The sequence below is a fragment of the Lineus longissimus genome, chromosome 13 (genome assembly GCF_910592395.1).
Source record: "Lineus longissimus chromosome 13, tnLinLong1.2, whole genome shotgun sequence".
Taxonomy (NCBI): domain Eukaryota; kingdom Metazoa; phylum Nemertea; class Pilidiophora; order Heteronemertea; family Lineidae; genus Lineus; species Lineus longissimus.
In genome coordinates this window covers 5179803-5204965 of record NC_088320.1, presented here as the reverse complement: position 1 = coordinate 5204965, position 25163 = coordinate 5179803, and the positions used below count along the sequence as shown (strand labels likewise).

General features: G+C 42.4%; 2 protein-coding genes across 2 annotated transcripts; one reads left to right on the top strand and one right to left on the bottom strand.

Moving 5' to 3' along the window:
• The first annotated feature begins 1897 nt into the window (after window positions 1-1897).
• Window positions 1898-12521, top strand: LOC135498155 (uncharacterized). Its single transcript, XM_064788331.1, has 19 exons — window positions 1898-2039; window positions 2431-2649; window positions 3088-3132; window positions 3590-3802; window positions 4214-4456; window positions 4690-4943; window positions 5214-5367; window positions 5560-5760; window positions 6220-6477; window positions 6822-7037; window positions 7192-7425; window positions 7620-7838; window positions 8440-8682; window positions 8952-9152; window positions 9437-9558; window positions 9838-10024; window positions 10307-10558; window positions 10816-11028; window positions 11479-12521. The coding sequence occupies exons 1-19, from the start codon at window positions 1958-1960 to the stop codon at window positions 11781-11783; spliced, it is 3861 nt and encodes a 1286-aa protein (XP_064644401.1). The 5' UTR covers window positions 1898-1957; the 3' UTR covers window positions 11784-12521.
• A 23-nt stretch (window positions 12522-12544) lies between these two features.
• LOC135498156 (paxillin-like) lies at window positions 12545-25075 on the bottom strand. Its single transcript, XM_064788332.1, has 5 exons — window positions 24998-25075; window positions 14795-14864; window positions 14412-14532; window positions 14040-14155; window positions 12545-13659 (listed from the first exon to the last, which is right to left on the bottom strand). The coding sequence occupies exons 1-5, from the start codon at window positions 25009-25011 to the stop codon at window positions 13588-13590; spliced, it is 393 nt and encodes a 130-aa protein (XP_064644402.1). The 5' UTR covers window positions 25012-25075; the 3' UTR covers window positions 12545-13587.
• Between the last annotated feature and the right edge of the window lie 88 nt (window positions 25076-25163).

Here is a 25163-nt window from a genome sequence, read left to right as displayed (position 1 = left end):
AGTTGAACGTGAGTGTCCATGTGATATATCGGATGGCCCAAGATCAGTGCACCCAACCATCTAATATGCGAGGAGATGAAACGATAGTTAATGTAATTTTGCAGGCGTCTAGACGTAGATCTTTCTACCTCCTATAAAATTACTTTTGAAATCAGCTTATCAACAAATGTCAATTTTTTGCTTTCTACTGGTAGTGAGGATGTTGGTTAGGAGAGATTGAAGTAGTCCGAGTTTGAATAAGCTGACTGCAGCATCGAGGGCGTTCCGGCACAGACTATATACAACGCTGTGACATTGGAGGACGACAAGTACAGTTGAAAATGGTAGATTTGTCCCTTTTATGAGGTCTTAGCAGGAAGCCCAACAACACCATAGAATGATCAAGGGGAATAAATCGCGTTTTTGATGAGCCGAATACCACGGTGTCCGAACAGAGAAAAAATTATGTTATTTGCAGACGATTTCGCACATGCATATCTAATCGTGGTGATTAGGAGGATCTGAATAATAGTTCTCATCATGTTGTTTACGCCTAACAGATTTCGACCTCTTGATTTCACGCACTGGAAAATCTCCCACGTCACAGACGTCTATTTGTGAGCTAAATAAAAGTTTCCTTCCCAGTATTCTGCACAAATCATAATCGGGTCGAGTTGGCACCGAGGGAAAAAAATGATAGCATATCATTGCCTTTTCTTATTCTACCTGTGTGATTTTTTTATATTGATATACTACACTCAAACCGTCTATAGCTGAGAGATATAAGCAGTAAAGGATACAAGATGAATATCGAAGACCATCTATAGCGTTTTCTCAAAAATTCAATCGACGACAAGTAACTTCCTTGTTGAGAGTAAGTCCCTAAATTTACACGATGACGCGCGAACGTGGAATTTTTTGTCCTCATTCGAACACATAGGCCTACTGTGTAGACGCTATTCAGTTGGTCGAGGGACGACTGTACAAAAGTCCGCTGTAAAAAACCTATTTCACATGCACAGGCGTATATGTACTGGTGTAATAGACGCATTACTCCCTTTCATCGTATGGAGCATGGCTTAAAAAAGAACAACATTTTTCATTTTTTTCTGAGTATTGGTCAAAAATCGACCAGCATTATCAAAAATTCATGTTTTTTAAATTGTTTTTTTGAGTCCGAAATTTCCACGATGGGCATGCGTAATATTTTTTTTCGTAAAATACGTAAAATGTCTACAGGGAATCCCTTATTAGCCATTGACAGCGAAAAGTTGCCAGAAGGGCTACTCCTCGGCCCTGATATTTACTGCGACAATACTCATTACATAAAGTGTCGTGTCCTTCGTGTATACTACCTTACTGCTGGCACATGCACGGCATTTTCGAGACGATATTTTGAACGACCTTAGGCTAAATGATTGTATTTGTTGTATATTTAGGATTAAAAACCAAGGAGTAAGTCTCTTGGTGCAAGACGTCCAAATGAAAGGATAATACTACTATCTTTGAGCATGTTTCGAAATTTCAACGATCTGCGCAGAGCGCGGATTATACAAATCTAACGACAGATTTTGTCTTCACTATTGTCCGCTAATCTCAAACACTTAGGAAAAGCGTTAAAGGCCGGCTCCATTCGTGTTCAAGATATTTTCTTGTAACTTAAGTAAATAGAAGTCAACTTCCCCATGGTGCAGTTATTAAGCACTCAAATTTGCTGAAATTTGGCATGTATAGTATTAGTTTATCAGTCCACACAACGATATTGTTGACATTTATGCTAAGTACGAATTTACATAATCAGAAATATTCAAATTCAAGTTCAATTTTCAAATTTTTGAACGAAAGAAATTGGCAGTTAATATTCCAAACTATTTTGAGCTAGAAAACACACGAAAGCGCTGAGCCTGTTGAACGCCTGTGCGGTAGACTTTTCTATTTGGTGATACTTACTTTTGAAGCAATTTAAAAAGGAGGCAAGATGACGGTATTCTGGAGTATTTTACTCCTTCTCTCTCTTTTCCCTTGCTCTTTCGCTTTTCTGACGGAGTCGCCGCTTGTTCGTAAGTAGAAATTTTTTCTTTGTTTTTGTTTTTTGTTGGATCATGAATTACTCCAAGTTTGTCGTTTTTCATTGTTTTTAAACTCTGCTTCTGATGATAACCATCAATTCAATACATTTTTAAAACGTTTCCTTCAACTACGAATTTTAAATCATAATCTCAAAGATGGGACCAAAACATATGAAAGTACCTCATAAAAATCGAAAACACCTTGGTTACATGAATCTTCCATTTTTATAACGTATTGACCACAGATGTTTTGGTGAGACAACCATAACCTTTTGAGTTGGTATGTGTCGAAAGCAGGTTCATAGTCTGATCTACGAATGCCTCCCGTGTTTTTCATTTAGATTACGCCTTGTGTAGTTGTCGCCCTTGTCGTTAATTTCAGACAAGACTGGGTACACTTGGCGACCAGGTTCATGTTCCGCCAACAAGATCAAGGGGCCGACCAAGGGAACCACAACCGACGCCTGCCTGGCCACATGCACCGGCACCTGCAAGGCAGTCAGTTGGAACTCGAAAACTTTGAACTGCATCACGCATTCCAAGTCTTGTGCGAAGTTGGACAACGTACAGAACAAGCACGACAATTTCTATGATAAGTTTGGTGGGTAGTCCTGGCATTTTACATTCTCTACGTTTATGTCAAATGTTCAATCATAACACAACAGGAAACCCACTGCTATTTTGCGCGGTTGGCGCGATTGCTGCGGTCAAATGTCTGTGACTGGTAACTGCACCCTTCAGTGGAAGGAAATATTTTAAGACAAGCAAATATTTCATTTTGAGGAAATGATTCAATGACAAATGTTTCAAAGAAAGCAAATGTTTCGATTGAAGCAAATAATTCATTTGCAGCAAATGTTTCATTGGACCCAAAGCAGATATTTCAATAATGAAATGCTTCAATGGAAACAAATCTCATCAATGTTAAAATTGGTCAAACCTTTGATATTCTGTTGTCAATCTACACATTGTCAATCATTGCATCCACAGAATTATGCAACCCATCTCATTATGATACTATTTCTATTTGGTGAATTAGCACACGCGAAACAGGTGGCATGGGCAACCGGTATGTCATCATCAAGTGAGTACAAAGTTATTTCAATTGTACTTTTTTAACTTATACATAAAATAGTTTCTTCTGTTTTGTGTTCCTCCTGCATCCTACTGCATTAAGCTAGAAAAACACCATCGGCAGGTAGCGTTGAGGTGGCCACCCTGAGCAAATTTGAAAATGTTACAATTTTGTCACTGTGAGTGGATTTTGCTTGATTGCCCTACATAGAGTAGGGCCCTGGTATTGGCAACTGGTACAAGGAATCTCAGTCACATATCATTCAGACGGCGTTCTAGTTGGGGAACAAGGGTGTGCCCAGGGCTTACAGGCGATGTGCTAGGTAGCAGACCAGAAGTGATTGAAGCAAGTAAGATGATCGTAGTATGCACAACGTCATTTAACTCGTTCAGTATGACTTGTGTGGAATCTCATAACATTCTTCTTAATGAGATTGAATCTAAAATGTGTTTTTTTTTCAATTTAGATCTTGCCTATCGAAAGCCCAGCGCTCAGATGCGAACCAATGGTGTCCAATGGGCCGAACTGGCTACGGACGGGAACAGGGACAACAAGGACGGGAAGTCATGCGCCATTGCCGACAAAGACACTACCATGGGCTACACTTGGTGGTATGTTGATCTTGGCGCTGCGTATGAGGTCAAAGTGGTTACCATCGCCAATAAACAGGACGTCAAATGTAAGTTAAGAGTGTAAGACACCTATGATGTCAAGGTGGTAACCATCACCAATATCAACAGGACGGTAAATGTAAGAATAGTGTGTATCAAAGAATGTAATCATGACATTGTTTTCCACTTGCTTCGCTGCCATCTTGTGACCAATGCTTGGCCTGAATAAAAACACTGAAATATGATTTGGAATTGCGATCCTGCTGAAATTGCATCGTATGCATTTTGCCATCGACTCGGCAGTTTAAAAGCCCACAGTAACGTATCCTGTAAGAAATGTTAACCCTGTCAGTAGAGTATCTTCCTCTAGGCACACTAATTCGTGAAAGTCTTTGAGGGCAAGACAGCTGTGTGTGGACACTACTGCATCGCCTATATCTTTTTGATAACACTGACAAAAACGGCCGTATTTCTTACAGCAACGAAAGCTAGAGACTTTAAAATCTTCGTCACGAATCACTTCGATGCCTACGACGTTTACAAGTATCGTAATAACTTCACCTTGTGTGCCGAGCAGGGCAACGCCCCGATGACACCCGGGGAGGTCAGGCCCTACCACTGCCAGTACCCCAAGCTCGGCCGATACGTCGTGATCATCAAGCATCCAGTCTGGGAGGCCATGGAGCTGTGTGAGGTTGAGGTCTATGACACAAATGTCTTTGGTGAGTTGGGAACAGTGACTTGTTGGAAGGCAGGCAATGAAAAGGTAGTGATTGGGCAACGAGAATGCAAATACCTTTTCATTCCCCCGTCACGACCTGTTCATTGCCTTTTTTATCTTTTGTTTCTAACTCAAGTCTGAAGCTTACGTTGCACTACGGCGAAAAAAGCAGGAAGCCGCGCAACCTTTGCAGTTACGTTCTTAGCTCTGACATGGTGCCTTTTACAATTGCAGAGAATCTTGCACTGCAAAAGGTGGCCTACCAGTATCCATCCCCCAGTACTAATCCAGCAACTAAGGGCCTTGATGGCATTCTCAACCCCGAGATTGCCAATGGCGGTTGCACCGAGACCGCGGCGACAAGCAGTCCGATGTGGTGGCAGGTTGATCTGGGCGCTCTGTATAATGTCCGAGTCATCTACTTGTTCAACCGTGGAGAGAAGAAGGGCCCAAACACGGCTGATTTTCACATAGCAGTTGATTCAAAGGTAGAGAGAGTATCAAAACCCCTCTTGCACTTCTCTTCCGATTTAGGAGTTCCCGGGAATTCACAATATTAAATTTATATAACTTCAAGTGACCATGCAGACGATCATTTCTATTTGCACCTGTGACAAAATAACCTTTCTAATCGAACACCGGAATCACAAAACTGAGCTGATGAACATGCTTCATTCAAAAGAACAAGATACTGTATTTTTTATCTTGAACAAACGAAAATCGTATTATTATCATTTTTTCGAATTCCTTTTTTGCAGGTGTGTCAATATTTTAGTGGAAAACTCACTGATGGCGCCGTGATGCGTTACACTTGTTTCCTACGCACTGTTGGCAGATATGTTAGGCTGGAGAAACGAAGTGCTCAGGCGCTGAGTTTCTGCGAGTTGGAGGTTTATGGTCATGAACCGGGCGGTATGTGAAATTCTAGTACTCGTATGATAAGACAGTAGAACAATCATGGGAATCTAGGCCTGGGTGCAACCGGCCTTTGTTTAAAGACAATAGACTGTGTATTTAGCTAGGCCTGATCAAATGATTTAATTGGGAGGTGAGGGCCAAACAACGCACGCTTAATTAATTCGCCGCACGTTTATTATATTTCAGAAAACGTTGCTTATTTGAAGCCACTCATCATTTTGGACAAGAAAACCGCCAACAGCGCGTCGACCAATGGTATTGTGAACCCTGGCCGGGGCGCATTCTCTGCTGCGGCTGTCTCTGGCAAAGAAGCCGAATTTCTAATTATCGACATGCTGGCCATTTACAAGCTGCGGTACTTCGTTTTGGCGACTTCAGGAAATACCGGTATGTCGATCTGGGGGAAATTTCTTCCTTAGCCCGCCTAGTGGGCAACCAGTATAGGAGAGAAAGCTCCGAAATTAAACCGGGTTGTCCCCGGCTCGTCGGCCAGGAAATTGCAGCTAGACAAGAAGACGGAAACTCCAAAATACTGAATCGGGGCGCACACAACTCGAAATAATGCTTAGTATACAGACTACTTTATTTCTTTGTGACGTCAGACCTTTGGATCATCAACAATTCTTCGCCATAGCCCTGCAATTAAAGTTTAGACAGTTTGAACGCAGAAGAAGGAGGTTTGTTGTTGTTACTCAGGGGTCCGAAAAAATAAAAAAAAACGTATCGAACTAAACATTTCGTCAGCTTGTTCATGATCAGCTTTCTATTGCAAGGAAGACGCTGTGTAAATAATGATAAGTTAGTCCCTCGAAATTTCAAACTAAAACTCTTGATGTTGCATTGCAGCGAACGCCCTTAAACAGTTTTCAATCTACGCATTCAAGGAACTGAGAGATGCTACTTGGAAAGGTGGAACCGGCAACACCGACGGCGGAGAGCTGTGTGCAAAATATGATGGGACGGTGCCACCCAAAAGCATACTCCCGATTTATTGCACCGGTGGGAGGCAGGTCGTTGGAAGATATGTCTACTTGTGGAAGAAAAGCAAAGGGACTGGGAAGCTTATGTTATGCGAGATGGAGGCGTACGGAGAACTCCACGATGGTAGGTTTGGCGTCGTTGCGTAGCTTTTGTAACATTTTGCGATGTCTAATGCGGGATCGTCGAGGTTGAACTTGATCTCAATCACGGCGTGGTGATAGCAAATAGATCAATTAGAAGAGCGTGATAACATGGTTATTATTATATTATATTCAGATGGCCAGTGTAAAATCTCCCTACCCCCTCTGCTTCAGACTCTATCACCTGTGCCTCAGGATCTTTGCGATCCAGTAGAGATTTAGAAGAGACTGATGATTGACGTGCTTCACAGTGCTTTTGATGGCTCGTCATTTCAAAATTTGCAGATCATAAATAAATGCATAATGTCATTTATGTCATAACGCCAGGTGACCTAGCACACAACAGAGCAACCAACCAGAGCACCTTGTATTCCGTGTTCGATTCCGACCTTGCCGTTGACGGGAATGAAGACACAATGTTCAGCCGAGGCTCGTGTTCGCAAACTCTTACCCCCAAGGCGGGCCAAGCTTGGTGGTCTGTTGACCTTGGGGCCAAGTTCGACATCCATAAACTTACTATAGTCAACCCGGATAAATGTAAAGGTAAATCTTGTGTTTGAAAAACTAGGCTTTAAACATTCCATGTCGATGATGTCCTTGGAATCATTGCTAATGTCAATTATTGTTCGATTGAAATGATATCGGAATAAACTGTGTACATGTATTTCGATAAAACGGAGGACTAACTCTCTTGCAGAGACATGTCTACGTCAATATCAAGTTCTTGTGGCCAACTCGAGCGATACGCCTACCGTTTTGGACACCTCAGACTATGTTGTATGCTACGATGATAGCGCCAAACTGAGGGATGGGGAGGCGAAGACAGTCTTCTGTAAACCAGGCAGCGTAGGGCAGCACGTGATCATTGCTACGACGGGGAAATATCCATTGACGTTATGCGAGGTGAAGGTTTATGAGCGAGGGAGATTGGGTAAATATACTCTCAGCCTGTTCTAATGCCTGTTAAACTTTCCTGTGTAAAGTTCTCCCTTGCTGACATCATGCTCAATTATCTCGTTTTGTTATCATTAATAAATGGAAATATATCTGGACGTAAGAATCTTCTTGTAGGTTCCTGGTCAACGACCTAAGGGCATAAAAATCCAACATTGAATGATATTTCAGACAACGTTGCTTTGAAGCGACCAGCCGCTCAAAAGGGAAACAAGCTCAACAGACACGGCCACGCCCAAGCTGCTGTTGACGGGCTGTCTTACACCAACTTTAACACAGGGACCTGCTCCATGTCCTGTGGGTCTAGCAAGGACGAATGGTGGTCGGTCGACCTGGGCTCACGACACAGGGTGTATCTCATTAAACTGGTATCGGCAAATGATAAGGAAGGTACGGGGATATTAGTATTTTTCTTCTTTTTTGCGTTCAGTCTCAGTTATAGGAACGTAACACGTAGGCAGCGCAGAAAGCAAAGACCAGAGAGAGTCAAGAGTGGGTCTGTACAGTAACACTTGTAGAACGTCACAAGTGGGCATCGCAGAAGACAAAGAAAGGTCTAGGGTCGTGGTGTTGGTTAGTAATATAAAGAGAACATGTATGGAAAAGGTGAAACAGTAACACTTGTAGAAGGTCACAAGTGGGCATCGTAGAAGGCAAAGCACAAAGAAAGGTCTAGGGCCGTGGTGTTGGTTAGTAATATAAAGAGAACATGTATGGAAAATGTGAAAAGCAAGGCGATCCCTGTCGTGTATTTTTGAAACATCACGCAGTATCCATGCTATTTTTGGTTAAAAATCAATTTTGGTTGCTACCGGGCCTATACCCATCAAATAGATCCTTCCGTGATTGTGTACTTATGCCATGTACTTATCTCACTACGGTTATGCCGAAAGCATACTTTTATGTTCGTGGTAATCCTTTTTTTCATCTTGCTCTCCTACAGCAAGCACAAATGGCACCCCTTTGATGACTACGTCCTTTTTTCTGATAGGTTATTTGCAGAACTTTGAGGTCAATGTAGCAGAGACGTTTGATCCTCGTCAACTCTCAAAAACACTCTTTAGTCCCTGTTCAAAACACCAGGATGCCCTAAGTTATGGAATGAAGAAACACGTGAGATGCCATGGCATGGCAACCGGGCGCCATGTTGTTGTTTTGAAGCGGAAACCAAGTTACGTTCCCATCGTGCTTTGCGAAGTTGAAGTGTTCGGGCTACAGATATGGGATAATGCAGGTAGTTATAATTCAATACATGTCTGGATATTTGTGATCGAAACGAATCGCTTCGAAGTGTTAATGTTTCAATTGAAAATGATATTCTGGCGATTGCAAAAAAATTTCTGCACTCAAAAGCGATATCGTGTCTGCTGTCGGGAAAAGCCGACAATTTCAACCCGGTCGCTCTCCCAAGTTTAATGATGACATGACATTTACAAGCTTTCGTGACATGTTTCTCTTATAATCGAGCGGGAATGATTAATATCATGCCTTCTTTCGTGTTAGAGAATATTGCGCTCCGCAAGACAGCCAAGCAAGCGAGTGACCAGGCCGGGGCTACCGCTGACAAGGCCGTAGATGGCAACACTTCCCCGTCCTACTTTCGCGGCTCCTGCGCAATCACTGGTGGTAAAGCTGCCAAGGAATGGTGGGTGGTAGACCTCACTGAGATGTACGACGTGGACAAGATTGGCATCGTCACGAAAGGTAGGCTTTCACTTCCTTGATGTGACTCTAGCTATTCAAGCCAAGCCCCACTACTGCAATGATTACTATCATGCTTTATGATATCAGAGTTTACCAGCGTTTCCTTTAATTGATAAAACATGTGCCTACAAAGTCCTGGTTTCTACGCAAATCATCACCAATGTCATTCAGATGTGTCCCAGCCTAAATTAAGTCACCGGCCTTTTTTTTAATGACCATGGTCCTTTTCGATATGTTTTTGTAAGATATTGACTATAATCCTTCACGTTGTGTTTTCTTCTCAGCATATGGTGGTCCTACTCTGCACTACAAAGAGCAAATGACGAAGACAGCTAACCACAAGTATCCAGATGCTGCCACCGGAGTAAAGGTTATAAATGTCGCACAGCCAACTTGGGTCGGAACGGTAAGTCCGTCACATAGTTCGGATTACCACTATTGTATTGCACCTGGTTAGATGCCAGTATGGCCGAAACGCTCCGTCTTCGGTCAGGATTTTTTTAGTTTCAGTCTCTAAGCTACCATATCCTGGCCGACGAGCCAAGACTAACCGGTTGGATTTCGGGGTTTTCTCTCCTAGAGTAGGCTGGCTCCTACCAGGGCTAAGGAGGTCAGTCTCCCCCAACGATTCTTTGAATGTAATCTTTAACATATTCAACAGGGAAATCTCTTGTTGATGTTTTAGGTAAACCAAGACAATGAATACGAGTGTCAACAGTGGTGTCGAGAGCTCGATTTCTGCAACGCAGTGACCTGGGACACGAAGAAGAAGGAATGTGGTGTTCACGAGTTAGTTTCCAAAACCACAACGGCGTCTACCGGATTTAACTTTTACAAGAAATCATTGGTGACGGTGCCGTCACTCGACAAAGGTACGAATAATGGAGAGCATACTAGTATTTTGTTATATAGTCCTTTGAGAAAAATGTATAGTCTAATAAAAAAAAACTGTTTTCGCATTTTGCTTTGGTGATTTCAAATGTCAATATTCCAATACATGAATATTGTCGGTCAGCTTCCAGATATCAGGTCAAATGTTTAGCTGGTCCAGCTGAAATGAATAAAGCCGACGATGCAACTTTTATTTTATCACATCATGGATATAAGAAAATATATTCCGTGATTACAGCTGCTTGTGGATGTTTCTTCTCCAGCTGCCTACCTTAACGAAGCAATGATTGGAGTCTTGCGCTCGTTCAGCACAGCCGCAGCGTACAAGGACCACGGTTGGTTCCCGTGCTACCAGAAAAAGACTTTCACCGCGCCAGGAGACATCCTTGGGGCACATTGTCCGAAGGGGGCATTCGGCCAGTTCATCATTGTGGAGAAAAACGGGGCGAACTCGGCGGACGGGCCTCTAGCTCTGTGTGAGGTGGAGGTATTCGGACGAAAGACGAATAACAAGAGTAATTGCATATTTTTTAATGTTTCAAAAGTGGCCTAACTTTTTAGTTCAAGAATGAGATTGTTTATAGATGGACAAAATAAAACAAAATAAAATAAAAGATACATGTAATCTTTATCGTTATGGCCAAAGAGATTTCCAGTGTTCCTCTCTCGTGTTAGTGCAGAGATCAAAACCCGAGAACCCAACAGCGAAACACGCGTGGCCAAAACAAGCGATCCTTGTATATTTTGCTTTATCGTTGTTTTCTCGTTTCAGCCCCGATTTCAAGTAATCATACGGCTCAACAGGTCAGCACAAAGTCTGGTAACGTTGCCAGTAGGGCCGTGGACGGAAAGTTTACAGCAACCATGGGCAGCGGGTCGTGTTCCCAGACTGCCGGGACGGAAAATAACGAATGGTGGACGATTGACCTCGCCAGAGGCCATAATGTCACTAACGTGCAGATTGTGGCGAGGGGAGACTGCTGTGGTACGTCTGCCGAAGATCGATGTTTCTCTATCTTAGATTTCACTCAATTGTTAATACCTTAATTAGGCGTCTGAAGAACTTTGTCAGGGTACTTTTTGCTACTTAAATACTACGTCCCTGATTATATGCCAAAAATACTTAAGCATGGGCCAGAAATCAGCCAAATCGGCCTTAAAATACATTCAAAGCACGCTCAAAGAATCCATTTCTTGAGCGCATGAAGTCACAGCCATGAGAATGGCCCGTCTTGGCGTGTAAGGTGATGACATCTTTGAATAGTTTACTGTATGTTCGAGTCACATTCGATGGGAAATGCCGGCAAGATATTGAAAAACAATTGTCACCATTCGCATGTTAAATTTAATTTTCTTCAAAATGGCATTGCGCTACGACCTCCTGATCCCGAACTACATGTAAAGTCATTTATATTTGAATTCTTTTTGATTTCAGCTTCTGACTTGACCGAGTTTACAATCCTGACTTCGGCAACCTTTAGCGATGCCGAAATATCCACAGTCTACTCCCGAGCGGTCAATGTGTCAGTGAGCCCGCTGATCCCACCAGGGTCAGCCACGGGATTCAAATATTCGATCTGCCAAGCAAGCGTACAGGTCGCCCTGAAAGATGGGCAGTCTTTCATGGTGGACTGTGAGCCTGGCGCCGTTGGCCGTCACTTGACAATTGTCAAGCACAAGTCGAAGGCCAAGCCCCTGGAGCTGTGCGAAGTCGAGATTTATGGTGTTGCCGTGCCTTGATTTAAAACTATATCGGCCTTTCAGAAATAATTGACCATGTCCATTTGGGCCAGTGTTAACACTACTAGACCGATTCCTTTCAAAGGTACAGGGCGGAAATTGCTTAAAAAATCTCTCTGGGTCTCAAAACGAGTAGTTTTGGTACAGCTGTCCAAATGGACGTGGACATTTAAGTAGGACACTGCTGATGTTGGTGTTGATTTTAAAGTTGGGCTATCAAACTTTGATATTCATGATACGAAAAATATTGCACAATCTTTTAACCATTGTGTATATTTTTAAGCTAATTCCAAAAGCCATAAAACTTTTAAAATGTGTTTTCCGATCAACTCATAGTTGTAATTGGTTGACATCAAATAAAGCAAAACATGACGTCAACACACTTCCCTTGATAGTGTACACATCACTTGTATACTGTGCCGCGTGATGCACTGTTTGTTATAGTTTGTGCTACACGCAGGAGTTCTAGCTACATGTATGTACTCTGTGCAAAAATAGTCTTGCTCTTTTGAACATTTCTTGACGTTTTGACGTCTTCTTTCTTTCAAAGACTGGTTCTGCGAGTGACGAAGGAGGGCCGGGTGGACCAGATTAAGATGCCCTCTGTGATCACTAGGTGTCTCTTTTACCTATCGCCAATCTATGCTAATTACACCCCAGTACCGATATCCCCAGAGAGTCCATGAACGTCACCTCCTAGCGGTCAGAATTGAAACCAACAACACTCCAGCTTGTACCAGTGGTACTTTATTGGATGACATGAGTACATTTAGTTCTCATAAAAGAACTTCAGTTTGATATAAAAATGACATCTACTAATTCATTATTTTCTACGTTTTTTAAGCTGTTGGTTTACGACATTTCTGTGGTTATCACGTTCCTTGATAGTTTATCAGGCAATAAATTTTAGAAGCTACATGAGAATTAAGCTAATCCAGACTGTAACTCGTAAAGGTTTGTCAAAAATCTCACAGCAAGATTTTGAATCGTTTCGTAAATATACGACTCACATACAATGTGTAGTTTGTATTTTAGGAACGATACTACGTCCTACTGTAAGAGGATGTGGTTCACCGTCATTCACGCATACAGTGCAGCTTTACCTAATCTACAACATGTTGCGTATCAAGATGGCGGCGAGATGGTCACCCGGATGTGAAACGGATATGACGTCGCATCTGAATCGTTCTGCGATGGTCCTCTGTTGGATGGAATTAGTTTACGGCATCTATGTTGACATAATAGTTTGACAATGCGTCATCATTCTTTTATCAGCGGCAAAGCATCTGATGTTGATATTTAGGATGATGGTTGGAATAAATATTTCTGTTACCAAGGTTTTCTGAGCCATACTTGCTATTACTGATGCAGTAAGAAAGTACATTTCACCCCCTTCGGGTGTCTCTAAATGATATGAATTATAGCGTGGTTCTTCTTACAAATTAATCGTGAAACAAAATTTATATATAATTTCCATGGATAACTATACAAGCATGTAATATATATTTTCTGTCGGGGAGTGTCAGAAATTACAAAAGCCTTATCTTTAGGAGAAGCATAAATATTTGCGATTTGGTTCATAGTGGGGTTGTTATGCCGCTGGTTCCATTGTAGCCGAAGACTGATGTAGCAACAGTCGAATTAATGGCTTCACACAGATATTTGCGTTACCCCTCCATGTAAATCTATGAAAATCCTGACTTCAATAGAAATGCTTGATATTTGACATTTATTGTCCTTTTCCTATCCGAGTATTCGTTCCAGTGCTGGGCTTCTCCCCGACAGAGGCTCCCTATTGCGACATTTACTTGCACTTTTCACAGCAGGGCAGGTTGTTCTTCACGTAGAAGGATGAGCCTACATCTCCGCCACATTTCTAAAAATAGAATGTGACGATTTCTAATAGAAGCCAGGAAGTCACGGAGCTACACGTTATTTCTCGCAGGGGTCGTTCTTTAGATATTTTACACACATCCAAAGCTATAGATAGCTTCCGGGGCTATATGCTTCGTCCCTAAACTTTAATTTTCTTACTTGGCGATCAGATGGTTAAGGCATAGCGATATATCCGAATCTCAAGCGGCCATATGAGAGACCGAAGCTATCAACTAGATTAAAGTGATGCAAGCCCCTCCGAGACAGCTTTTGGTTAAGGTACTGCCCAAACTAACAGCGATTCAAACATAAATACTTATACGTCACGAGCTATTGTGTAAATACGTACTGTGATGACGTCATCAGAAATTGTGTACTTACGCAGCATTTGAAGCAGTCGCTGTGCCAATCCTTGTCCATGTATCGCAGGACCTTCTCGGTTGCAGCTATCACCTTGTCGCACATTGCGCAGGTGGCGCCTCGCAGGTTTTCATAGTCTGAAAAAGTAACAGTCCTGCATTTGACGACCGAAACTATGACAGAATTTTTTTTTTTTGTATCACCAAGTACAACGACCTTCTCATTAGGACCAGTGTTAACAAGTATCACCGGAGTCTTTGCTATGTTGACCAATAAACACTCTTTAAAGTGTGGGCAATGTCTACACATCGATATCCTGCTGTTTTAAACTTCACGTACAGGTACGAAACTAGTTTTGACGCACAGAAAAATAATTGTAATGCCAATACGTACCCTTCTGGCAATAAGGTTTGCCATTCTTTTCGTAAAACTGCTGGCCATGCAGGGAGAGCTTGCACTCATGGCAAATAAAGCAGTCCTTGTGGAATTTCTTCCCCATCACAGTCGACACGCTCTAAATCGATATACATGTTAGACGTATAAATGTTTAGTTTCAACACGGAGTATTCTAATCGAGGGTTCCAAAAATGTATATTCTTCAATAAGCAGTGAGATACAATCGTTTTGCACCGATTAAGAAATGAACGACTATAGATTTACCTAATAAATGTATTATGCAATAGTTCGTAGTTAACTTGAAACAATGTCAAAGTTGTGTAGAAAAAATCCCTATCATTTTGAAGTTGTTGGCTTGCTTCATTCATCATTCAACCTACCCCAGCAAGTGCCTTGTTACAGGACATGCAGTTTCCCTTGCTTGGGTCATTTTCGTCCGTGATCCCGGCGCTGAAAAATAAGATGAAAAAGCAATGCATTAGTGACGAGAAAAAACCGTTGCTCAGAATATCGATAACGTCGACCTCAGGAGACGGCTTTCACGGGGGTAGGTATTGACTGCCATTTGTAAACAACAACGCACTTGCGAGCATTCAATCTGTCGTCATTTGTAATTCCCCGCTAAGGCGATAAAAAATTCAGCAAGTGTGAAATATCACCAAGTTAACGTTTTTGGTGTAGAACTAGTTACATTTTACGCCATGACAGTTTTTGTCAAAGTCTGTGAAGCTAAAATGAACGAAAGGATTGCAGCTGTATGCATGCAGGTACGAACGTAACGTACAAGAAACGTGATGTATGCGAGGAGGTAAATCCGTCTGATGAATGACTTGGAAAAACGTGCAGACTGTAGTGTAAACCACCAAGAAACCCACAAGGTAGAACAATGTGGAATGTTAGTTTATCAGCTTGTCAGTACTCTCGTCGAGGTAGAATGTACACTAAGTGACCACAGGATCTACATGTGCATTCCACATACCTTCGGTGGAAGTGTTGCCGTTGTGTTAGCGGTTGACACTAGGTACCGCCACTTTGGCCAGAACTTGAAATGTGGTCAACCATTATACAGACTTGGTTACCACAGAAGGATGTTGATCTTTGCAGTTGTTCATGGTCTCCCACACTCAATGCAGCGCCTCAAACCATGTATGGTGTCAGCCATGTCAGTGGTTGTGTGTTTGTCATTCGATGGAGGAGGGCGGTCTGTGGAGCTATCTAGTGAGGTCTTTTTTTCACGTGTCTGTGTTTCAAAGCCCGTTTTGAGATTGCTACGAATTCCAGCTGGTTGGTCAGTTTCAATCGTTCCACGGAACCAGACTCGCCCTGCTTGGCTCTTTCACTCTCCTTCCCACATTTATCTCTCTTTCATCACAGCTTCAGCAGTTCTGTCCGGAGACACCGACCTCCCTTGCTAGCTTCTCTACTTTTTCATTGTAGCTGCTGCCGCTGTGCCCGGGAATGATAGCAAGTTTTTCGCTCATCTCACCCATCAGGTGCACCAGGATTACTTGATGATATTCTTTTTCAGCCTTGTTTGCATTGGCCGGTAACAGCTGATGATGAGGAATACCTTAGAGGAACGAGCCTACTCTAAGGGAATACCGACACCAATAGACGTATGAATGAATGGGTGATTCTCGCCTACAGTGAGCGTGCATAGAACTGGGTCGATCTCTCCAACGGATCCATACTCGCGACTCAATCAAACCCACCTGACTGGCTTCATCAACGGGTTAGTAATGGCCCAGCTGTGCTTTTCTACTCCACTAAATGCGATTCTTTCACTACACCAATTTACCATTAGACTTAAAAAGGATTTCGCAGTGTATATATTGTAAAGTAAAGTTTGTTTATTATAGTGTCACCCCTAATGAAAGGGCCAGCCAGCTTTTGGCTTTAGAGACACTCTTTACTCCCAAACTCCTCTCTGACAAGCGCCTGGCGAGAACGCAGTTTGTTAGTTTGCGGCTATAACCAACCTTCGCCTTCGTTGATACCAAAAAGTCGTAGACAGGGATATGGTTTATTGCGGGATGCCTTAACCAAATGGGCCAATTTGTCTAGATTTGTAAAAAGTAGGCCTAAAACACCTGCGCTTTTCAACCCAAAGCCCGCACAAATATGAAAATTTATCATGCATCCAGTGCAAAAAGTCTATTGAATGGATTGGGATTTATTATTTCTGGGATTCGGCATATGTCTACCAACACCAATACCGGTACTGCCCCTATCAAATGATCTGCGACCCACGGTCAAAGTGGAACAAAAGTCCATCACCACGGCTCTTAGGCACCTATTCCATAGAGCTATACCCTATACTACACTATACGCGAACAATGGCTTCACAAAGGGTGCATGACCATGAAACTATTGTTCGCGTATAGTATAGTATAGGGTATAGCTCTATGGAATAGGTGCCTTAGGCACCTTCTCCATAGAGGTATACGGTATACTACACTATACGGGAACAATGGCTTCACAAAGGGTGCATGACCATGAAACTATTGTTCGCGTATAGTATAGTATAGGGTATAGCTCTATGGAATAGGTGCCTTACAGTCCATAAGGCTGGGTTCACATAGAACTATACGGTATTCGGTATACGCTATTCGATATACGCTATTCGGTATTCGCTATACGCTATACGGGCACGGCGAGTCACATAGGGTAGCATGCGTGCGGTATTCGGTCTTTTGGCGCCGATCAGATGGACAGTTCAGACGAAGAAGATTTGGCTCTTCTCCTCTTAGCCGAGGATGAAGCTGACCAGGCACAAAGACCAAAGAAAGAAAGAACAGAATGGGTGCGGCAGCACTTTAAGATGATACCTTTGTTGGGGGAGTACCACAGGACATTTAAAAACCTCATGGATCATCCAGATGTTAATTAAAAGAATCATTTAGTTGATTAGTAATAAAACATGTAATGAAGGCCTGTACTTAGAAATTGCAATAAAATGAGTAAAATGAGTACTATTGTTTCTAACTTATCCTATAGTATGCAATAAATCGTTTAATAATTGTGATAGATAACATTAAAATGCATGTTCTTACCAAGTCCTCTGGTCACTTCTCAACAGGGTGGTATACGCTGCAAGAAAATCGAACGCGCACGATTCCCACTATACTATACTATACGCAGGTATACGACCTTTTCGAATAGTGCCCTCTTATGTGACCCAGTATTGTGAAATTTCCTTGTTCGATTTCAGGTACCCGCGTGCCCTGGCAAAACGTGCACCGAATACCCGAATAGTATAGTTCTATGTGAACCCAGCCTAAGGTCGACTCCTATGGGCCGTGAAAACCGCAAAAAATCTGTACATGTTTTTGTAAGCGGTCGTCGCTCGCGCAATCTTGTCTTGCATGTTTTTGTGAAAGAGGACGTCGAAGAACGCGGTCGTATATCAAAACAGACGTTGGGTGGCGCTCGCGCAAACTTCCCTCACATGTTTTTGTGAAAGAGGACGTCGAAGAACGCGGTCGTATAAAAAACAGACGTTGGGTGGCGCTCGCGCAAACTTCCCTCACATGTTTTTGTGAAAAAGGACGTCGAAGAACGCGGTCGTATAAAAAAACAGACGTTGGGTGGCGCTCGAGGCGGGTCATCCTACTTAGCGTCCAGTGGCGACCAGTGGCTTCCAACGCGAATATGGTTAAAAATGTTTTCAAGCTCCTAAAACACTTTCAATAAACAAGATTTAGAAGTTTGGTGGAGTTTGCAAATCTAGTTTTTGAATAATTATCACCAGAAAACGATCTTAGTATGCGTCCAGCTGAAGTACTACTACTTCTAAATCTTGTAGTGATGCCTTCCTTCTCCTCTCTTTGAGTGTATCCCACTGTAGGGTTTGGAGTTGGCGGGTGAAAGATCCTTGTCTTCGGTCTCTGTATTCATTTGTGACAAAAAAAATCGCGCTCCTCTTCGTTGAATTCGCTCTAGTAGGTCGGTTGTGACTGCCCTTTTTACGACTATCTGCATCTTAGTAAGGACACCTTGGTCTTGCCAATGTAGGACATTGTCAGCAGCACAGCAGCAGTATGTTCTTCTTTGCGATCTGTCTCATCTTGGTAGGCCTAGCCCCCCCCCCCCCACAGGACACATTGGTTCTGTCTATGATATAATGGTTGACGGTAATAAAGGCACTGGAAAAAAAGGCACTGGAAAAAAAGGTACGGAAAAAAAGGCACTAGGTAAAAAAGGCACTGGAAAAAAAGGCACTGGAAAAAAAGGCACTAGGAAAAAAAGGCAGTAGGAAAAAAAGGGACTGGAAAAAAAGGCACCAGGAAATCACTATACTAGGTAAAAAAGGCACTGGAAAAAAAGGCACCAGGGAAAATGGCACCAGAAAAAAAGCCTTTATTACCTACATTCGATATAATAGGTTGTGGCTGCCCTTTGCGACTATCTGTCTCATCTTGACGCAAGGGCCCAACGCGCCGCGTAGCGGCAAAAAAGCGAAGCTGGCGAAACATTTATAACGGGTCACCGTCACTTATTATTGGACTTATAGCGCATTTACGGGGTTGCAACTATTTTGCTTTATAGTGTCACCAGGAAAGAAAAGCATGCGACCTAACGCCGATCTATTTGTATAAAGTGATAATTGGAAGGTATATAGTAGGAAATATCAATAAAATAATCATTCCATGTCGTCTTTTGAGGGCATTTTTGATTGTAAAAAATATATGTGTACGTCACCGCAGTCTCTGCAATGATAATTTTATCAGAGCAGTCTCGCGCAAGTAGAAGTTCTTTACCTATTAGTTCTTCACTTATTAGTCTCAACGTCTGGCGCAAAGCCAGACGTTTTCCATTACGATTTCACTACGATGTTTGACAAGAAGGAGCAGTGCGCGAGATATGCTAATGAGCAGACTTCCCTCGCTTGAGTTTCTGAAGAATGTTCCATATCGCGCTAAGCTCATCACTGCTGATTATGACAGGCGTGCAACGGTAGGTATCTGCTCCCCAACTTCCACCCTAATACGGTACAATAAGTTACCATTTGATGGGAATGGGACAATGCCCTCACTGTGTATGGAGTCATAGGGATAAGAAGACATTATTCATTAGTGTTGGTACAAGTGATTTTGCCCAAAAAGCATGCGCATTCAAAAAACAAAATATGCCAGGTATCACGTACATGACCATGACGACGTACAGAAAGTGCACTGGCCAGTGCATACCCTATGGCTATGTACTAGTAAACATGGTAAACATGAACAACATCATTATTCATCAGCAGATCATTTTACTCCGAGCTTTTCCTGAAACATATAGCCATGATGATTAGGCCTACCATGTACCATGACCAATAACAGCACTAGATCATGTCAATGTCAACAAGTTCACATGAACCGAATAATCCCGCATGGCGCATGTGGGGCATGCGTCTAAACCAAAGCCCCAAAATCACTTGTTTTGGTCTATTTCACTTGTGTTTCCCCCGTCTCCCAGTCCATAATACATTTACAGTTTACAATCCCCGATCATGGCCCAACAAAAGGTCATCGGTTGACTAAAGGAACACAACTGTTCAATGGATTTATAGTTGAATGCGATCAAACTACGTCTTTTCAATCGTGGATTGTAAATTTAACCCCATGGGCCTAGGGAAGGCCCTATAACAATACTTTCGACACAGTTATTATCTCCGCTGCCTCCACCATGTTACACACAGTGCTCACTGAGCCTCATGGAATAATGTCTTTCACCGTTGAATAATTTTTCATATTCCATGCCTACAACTTCAATTTCTTCATATTCCATGGCTAGAAGTTCAATACTAATATAATATCCAAGATAAAATTACAAGAAGTAGTCAATAGGGGTCTCTCACCTCTCACTGTATGTCCACACTATTCACGCTTGTACCAGGAATACATTCAATGCTGAATCTAACAACACCCAGTGCCCTTACTCTGTATATTAGTCACTGGAAGATGGCCCATTTCACTCCTTGCTTCTACTTCACCTATAGTCTCATTGCAAACGCCTCAGTTCTATGATATCACATTCACTTTCAGCTGTCATGCAACGCAACAACTGTGCTATCTGCCATCGCACATCAACGAAGAAGTGCAGCCGCCCACATTCCACCTCACGTCTGTACGACCAGCTGCAATCCTCGAGGACGCCCCACTGTACCACGATTTCACTACGATGTTTGACAAGAAGGAGCAGTGCGCGAGATAGGCTAATGAGCAGACTTCCCTCGCTTGAGTTTCGGAAGAATGTTCGATATCGCGCTAAGCTGACCACTGCTGACCATGACAGGCGTGCATTGGACTGGTACAGGTTGGAACTGAACATTGAATATGCTGGTGGTGACGCTTTCTGATGAGAAGTTGGTCGTGACTGATGCAGTATCCTTGGACTTGTCCACAGCATCGTTCAATCATTGCTCTCTGAGCTGCCTTGATTCTGTACTTACCCAAATACTAAGACCAAATGCCTGTTGACTGTGCTTTAAGAGAGACTGGCGCCATGCCTAGAGATATGACTCACCCCTATTGGCAAATTTGTATGACTTTATCTTGCCTACCTAGCTGCTGCCTATAGTCTCCCTTTAACTGCGGAACACTTCAAAGTCGATAAAATGCCATGTTCCACCTTTTAATGTGTTCAGACCGCCATTTTCAAAATAATCAAGTCAGGACACTGCCTTCTAGTCTCATAATAAATTTTGCTTTCCTCAATAATAACATTTCTTCTTCTTCAATGCTTTCATCATTCCAAACTTCTCCTCCTCTGACTTTTACAGGGGTACAGTCATGGCAATCAAAACCCAAATACTGAGACCAAATGCCTGTTGACTGTGCTTTAAGAGAGACTGGCGCCATGCCTAGTCTCTCTTAAAGCACAGTCAACAGACACCAACCCCCTCAGACTCAGAAACCACAAACGCCCAACCCTTCCTGCTACCTTAATACTTCTGGGTACAGCATGACACATTGGTCCTGTCTATGGATATTATAGGTTGTGGCTGCCCTTTGCGACTATCTGTCTCATCTTGGTAGGCCTACCCCCCCCCCCCCCTCCCACAGTACACATTGGTTCTGGCTATGATATTAAAGGTTGTGACATGCCCTAGCTTTGCGACTACTGTGTCATCGTGGTGCAACAGGACACCTTGACGCAAGGGCCCGAAGCGCCGCGTAGCGGCAAAAAATCGAAGCTGACAAAACATTTATAACGGGTCACCGTCACTTATTATTGGACTTATAGCGCATTTACGGGGTTGCAACTATTTTGCTTTATAGTGTCACCAGGAAAGAAAAGCATGCGACCTAACGCCGATCTATTTGTATAAAGTGATAATTGGAAGGTATATAGTAGGAAATATCAATAAAATAATCATTCCATGTCGTCTTTTGAGGGCATTTTTGATCGTAAAAAATATATGTGTACGTCACCGGAGTCTCTGCAATGATAATTTTATCACAGCAGTCTCGCGCAAGTAGAAGTTCTTTACCTATTAGTTCTTCACTTATTAGTCTCAATGTCTGGCGCAAAGCCAGACGTTTTCCATTACGATTTCACTACGATGTTTGACAAGAAGGAGCAGTGCGCGAGATATGCTAATGAGCAGACTTCCCTCGCTTGAGTTTCGGAAGAATGTTCCATATCGCGCTAAGCTGACCACTGCTCACCATGACAGGCGTACATTGGACTGGTACAGGTTGGAACTGAACATTGAATATGCTGGTGGTGACGCTTTCTGATGAGAAGTTGGTCGTGACTGATGCAGTATCCTTGGACTTGTCCACAGCATCGTTCAATCATTGCTCTCTGAGCACATGCGGTTACAGACAGGTCGTCATCATTGTATTTATGCATGCGCAAGTAACCGCATGTAAACAAATTAAGTCACGTGCATTTGATTGAAGATATTTATAGCTCTCCACGTGCTTTTATTTACAGAATGGGTATTCCATGAATTAACTGGATTTCTCCTGGCTTGTCATCATGCAATCTACAGTTATTTAGTTGAGCCACACCTTTTAAAATAATTTGGATTTTCCTTCCCCTATTAATTAGTAGAAAATAAAAATAAAAACAACTCCCCCCATTATGGGCATTTATGCCTGAATTATTTTATTTCAACCTTAGAGTAAAAGGACTTTATTACTCCAAACACGTTACTCGTAAAACACGTGGATTTGTTTACATCCGGATACTCGCGCATGCGTAAATACAATGATGACGACCTGTCTGTAACCGCAGGTTCTCTGAGCTGCCTTGATTCTGTACTTACCCAAATACTGAGACCAAATGCCTGTTGACTGTGCTTTAAGAGAGACTGGCGCCATAGTCTCTCTTAAAGCACAGTCAACAGACACCAACCCCCTCAGACTCAGAAACCACAAACGCCCAACCCTTCCTGCTACCTTAATACTTCTGGGTTCTGTCTATGATATTATATGTCCTTTGCTAGTCTGTGGTCTCATCTTAGTATATACAACACGACACCTTGCCCTGCCTTTTATCAAAGGTTTACATGTCCTTTGCGACTATCGGTTTCATTTTGGTACAATAGGACACCAATCTTTCATACCACATTATGTATGAGCATGGAGGTATAAATAAGACCTTATTTATACCTCCATGGTATCAGCATGACATTTTTGAATGACGATCATCTTCACAACGAATAACAAGTAGGGCCTTAAATGTCATTTATTTGTCTTTCCTTTGGTGAAAACTTAATCTAATCACAGTCATACAAAGCTATGTTATAAGCAGAATACTAAAATGCTATTTTCAGAAGATTTTGTATCTGGGCTGAAGCATAAAAGAGGTGCAAACAATCATCAATATTTATACAGAAAAACTCCATTAAAGTCATATTTTATACACGACAGTGCATACCTAAACCTATCCAAGATGGCAGCCCAAAAGAGCCTATAATAATACACGCTGCTTGGTTCAAGGCAAGCTGGTTCTAACAAACACAATAATTAGGCCTATATCCAATCTTAATTACTACAACACAATCGCGTGGCATACAGATGGGTGAATTCAGGCCTTTTATGTAATCCCCACGCGTTTATTAAGCGGTCGGGGTGAGGAACTGGGTTGCTTATTGGGGGTCGTGTGTTGGCGTCCTGTACTATAAGGTCTACCTTGCTATAGGGTACAGGCCTACATAGGCCCCTACTGAACATATATTTCGTCTCTCCTCATAGGCCTATGCTTCATGATAATAATCCCGGTACTGAATCTAATTCATTTCGCCAGAGTCATTCTAAACAGTTGTTTAGAATGACTCTGATTTAGCCCTGTGGATCCGGTGTAGAAGTTTAAAATGTCCTAGGATAAAATGTCCGGAAACAAAGGATTCTATTATGCGCTGAGCTATTGACAGCCATGGCCTCTATAGAACTATATGCCATAATCTGAATAAAACAGTTTTTATCCATTTATAGTCCCTATGAAGATCGTGGGACAGGGTCAAAGTTACCACTTTTGCCCTTTTTGACCCTCCCTGGGGGCTCCCACGGTTCGTTAAGGGGGCCAAAAACTATGCAATGTTAAAGTACCCCCATAGACCTTCATTTTGATACCCATGTTGACATGTTTCGATGACATCAACTTTTTGACCCCTACTTTGGTACCATTAGGCCCTATTAAGGGTATCATTTCTGACTTAATGTGCAACTTTACGCGGGAAAAAAATTGGTTTTTTGAAATCAGCACCCCCATATTACACAAAAACGACTGTTTTCAATTTGCCCGCTAATTTGTCAAACGGAACTTCACATTTTTCACACTCGTCCCATGGCCTGTTGTTGTTATTCGCCACCTCTCTCCCCATTATTCCAACAACTTGTTGTAGGAGGTTGACACAGTTTTCTAACTTATCTCTATCCATGGTTATGATATACTAGTATGATTGATGATGTTGAAAAGAAAGGGGATCTCAAAATACGACAGTCTACTACGAATAGATGCAATAGTGACATAACAACACTTGCATTTTCCCGCTAGTCGCTATATCAACAAAAACGTCGAAATCGTTTTTACTTTTCCCAAGACGGTGGCGCCGCCTGTTGACTTCATATCGTTATCTTTGACGTGGTGTATGGTCCAGATGTCTTTGATGTGGCACACATAGGAGTATCAATCTACGTGTCCTTGATATGCTACACACGTGTCTTTGCTTTGGTTTGTCTTTATTTGCGGTAATAACCACCCAGGAGTATCAATCTACGTGTCCTTGATATGCTACACAAGTGTCTTTGCTTTGGTTTGTCTTTATTTGCGGTAATAACCGCCCATAGTGCACGCCTAAAAGTTATTTCTATTTTTGAATGCAAATACTAGTATGCAGGGTTTTTTTTCATATATTGCACGATGTCTAGAAGAAAACTATTAGCAACCAACAAATATCTAAATGCATATACAATAAACACTACTATCAGCAAATGACTGTTTGCATTTCATACTACCAAATGCAGACATAAAACAGCCCTCAAATGATCAACACTGAAGCTATTCGCCAAAAAGGACCATCAATTGTAGCTGAAGACCACTGGCACTGACGCAAGGCTGAACGAACACAAACGGGTTTGACTTACCCGCTGTCAGCCATCTCTACGCTAGTTTTTTCCCTGCTGATAAATCCCGTCAGCTGACCCCGACCTTTCCCTTCAGTAAACCGCACCGGAATACCAACATACTACCTGACTTTGACAGGTGAATCGCTTTGCACACGGCGCGCAGGCTGCCATAAGTCTGCCTGGA

Excerpts from the sequence above, each read along its gene's own strand:
- LOC135498155 (XM_064788331.1), top strand. The coding sequence starts at position 1,958 with ATGACGGTATTCTGGAGTATTTTACTCCTTCTCTCTCTTTTCCCTTGC. Across the intron at positions 8,683-8,951 it reads ACAGATATGGGATAATGCAG|AGAATATTGCGCTCCGCAAG; the intron begins GTAGTTATAATT and ends CTTTCGTGTTAG. Across the intron at positions 10,025-10,306 it reads GGTGCCGTCACTCGACAAAG|CTGCCTACCTTAACGAAGCA; the intron begins GTACGAATAATG and ends TTTCTTCTCCAG.
- LOC135498156 (XM_064788332.1), bottom strand. Across the intron at positions 14,156-14,411 it reads CAAACCTTATTGCCAGAAGG|ACTATGAAAACCTGCGAGGC; the intron begins GTACGTATTGGC and ends TTACTTTTTCAG. Across the intron at positions 13,660-14,039 it reads GCGACTGCTTCAAATGCTGC|AAATGTGGCGGAGATGTAGG; the intron begins GTAAGTACACAA and ends TTCTATTTTTAG.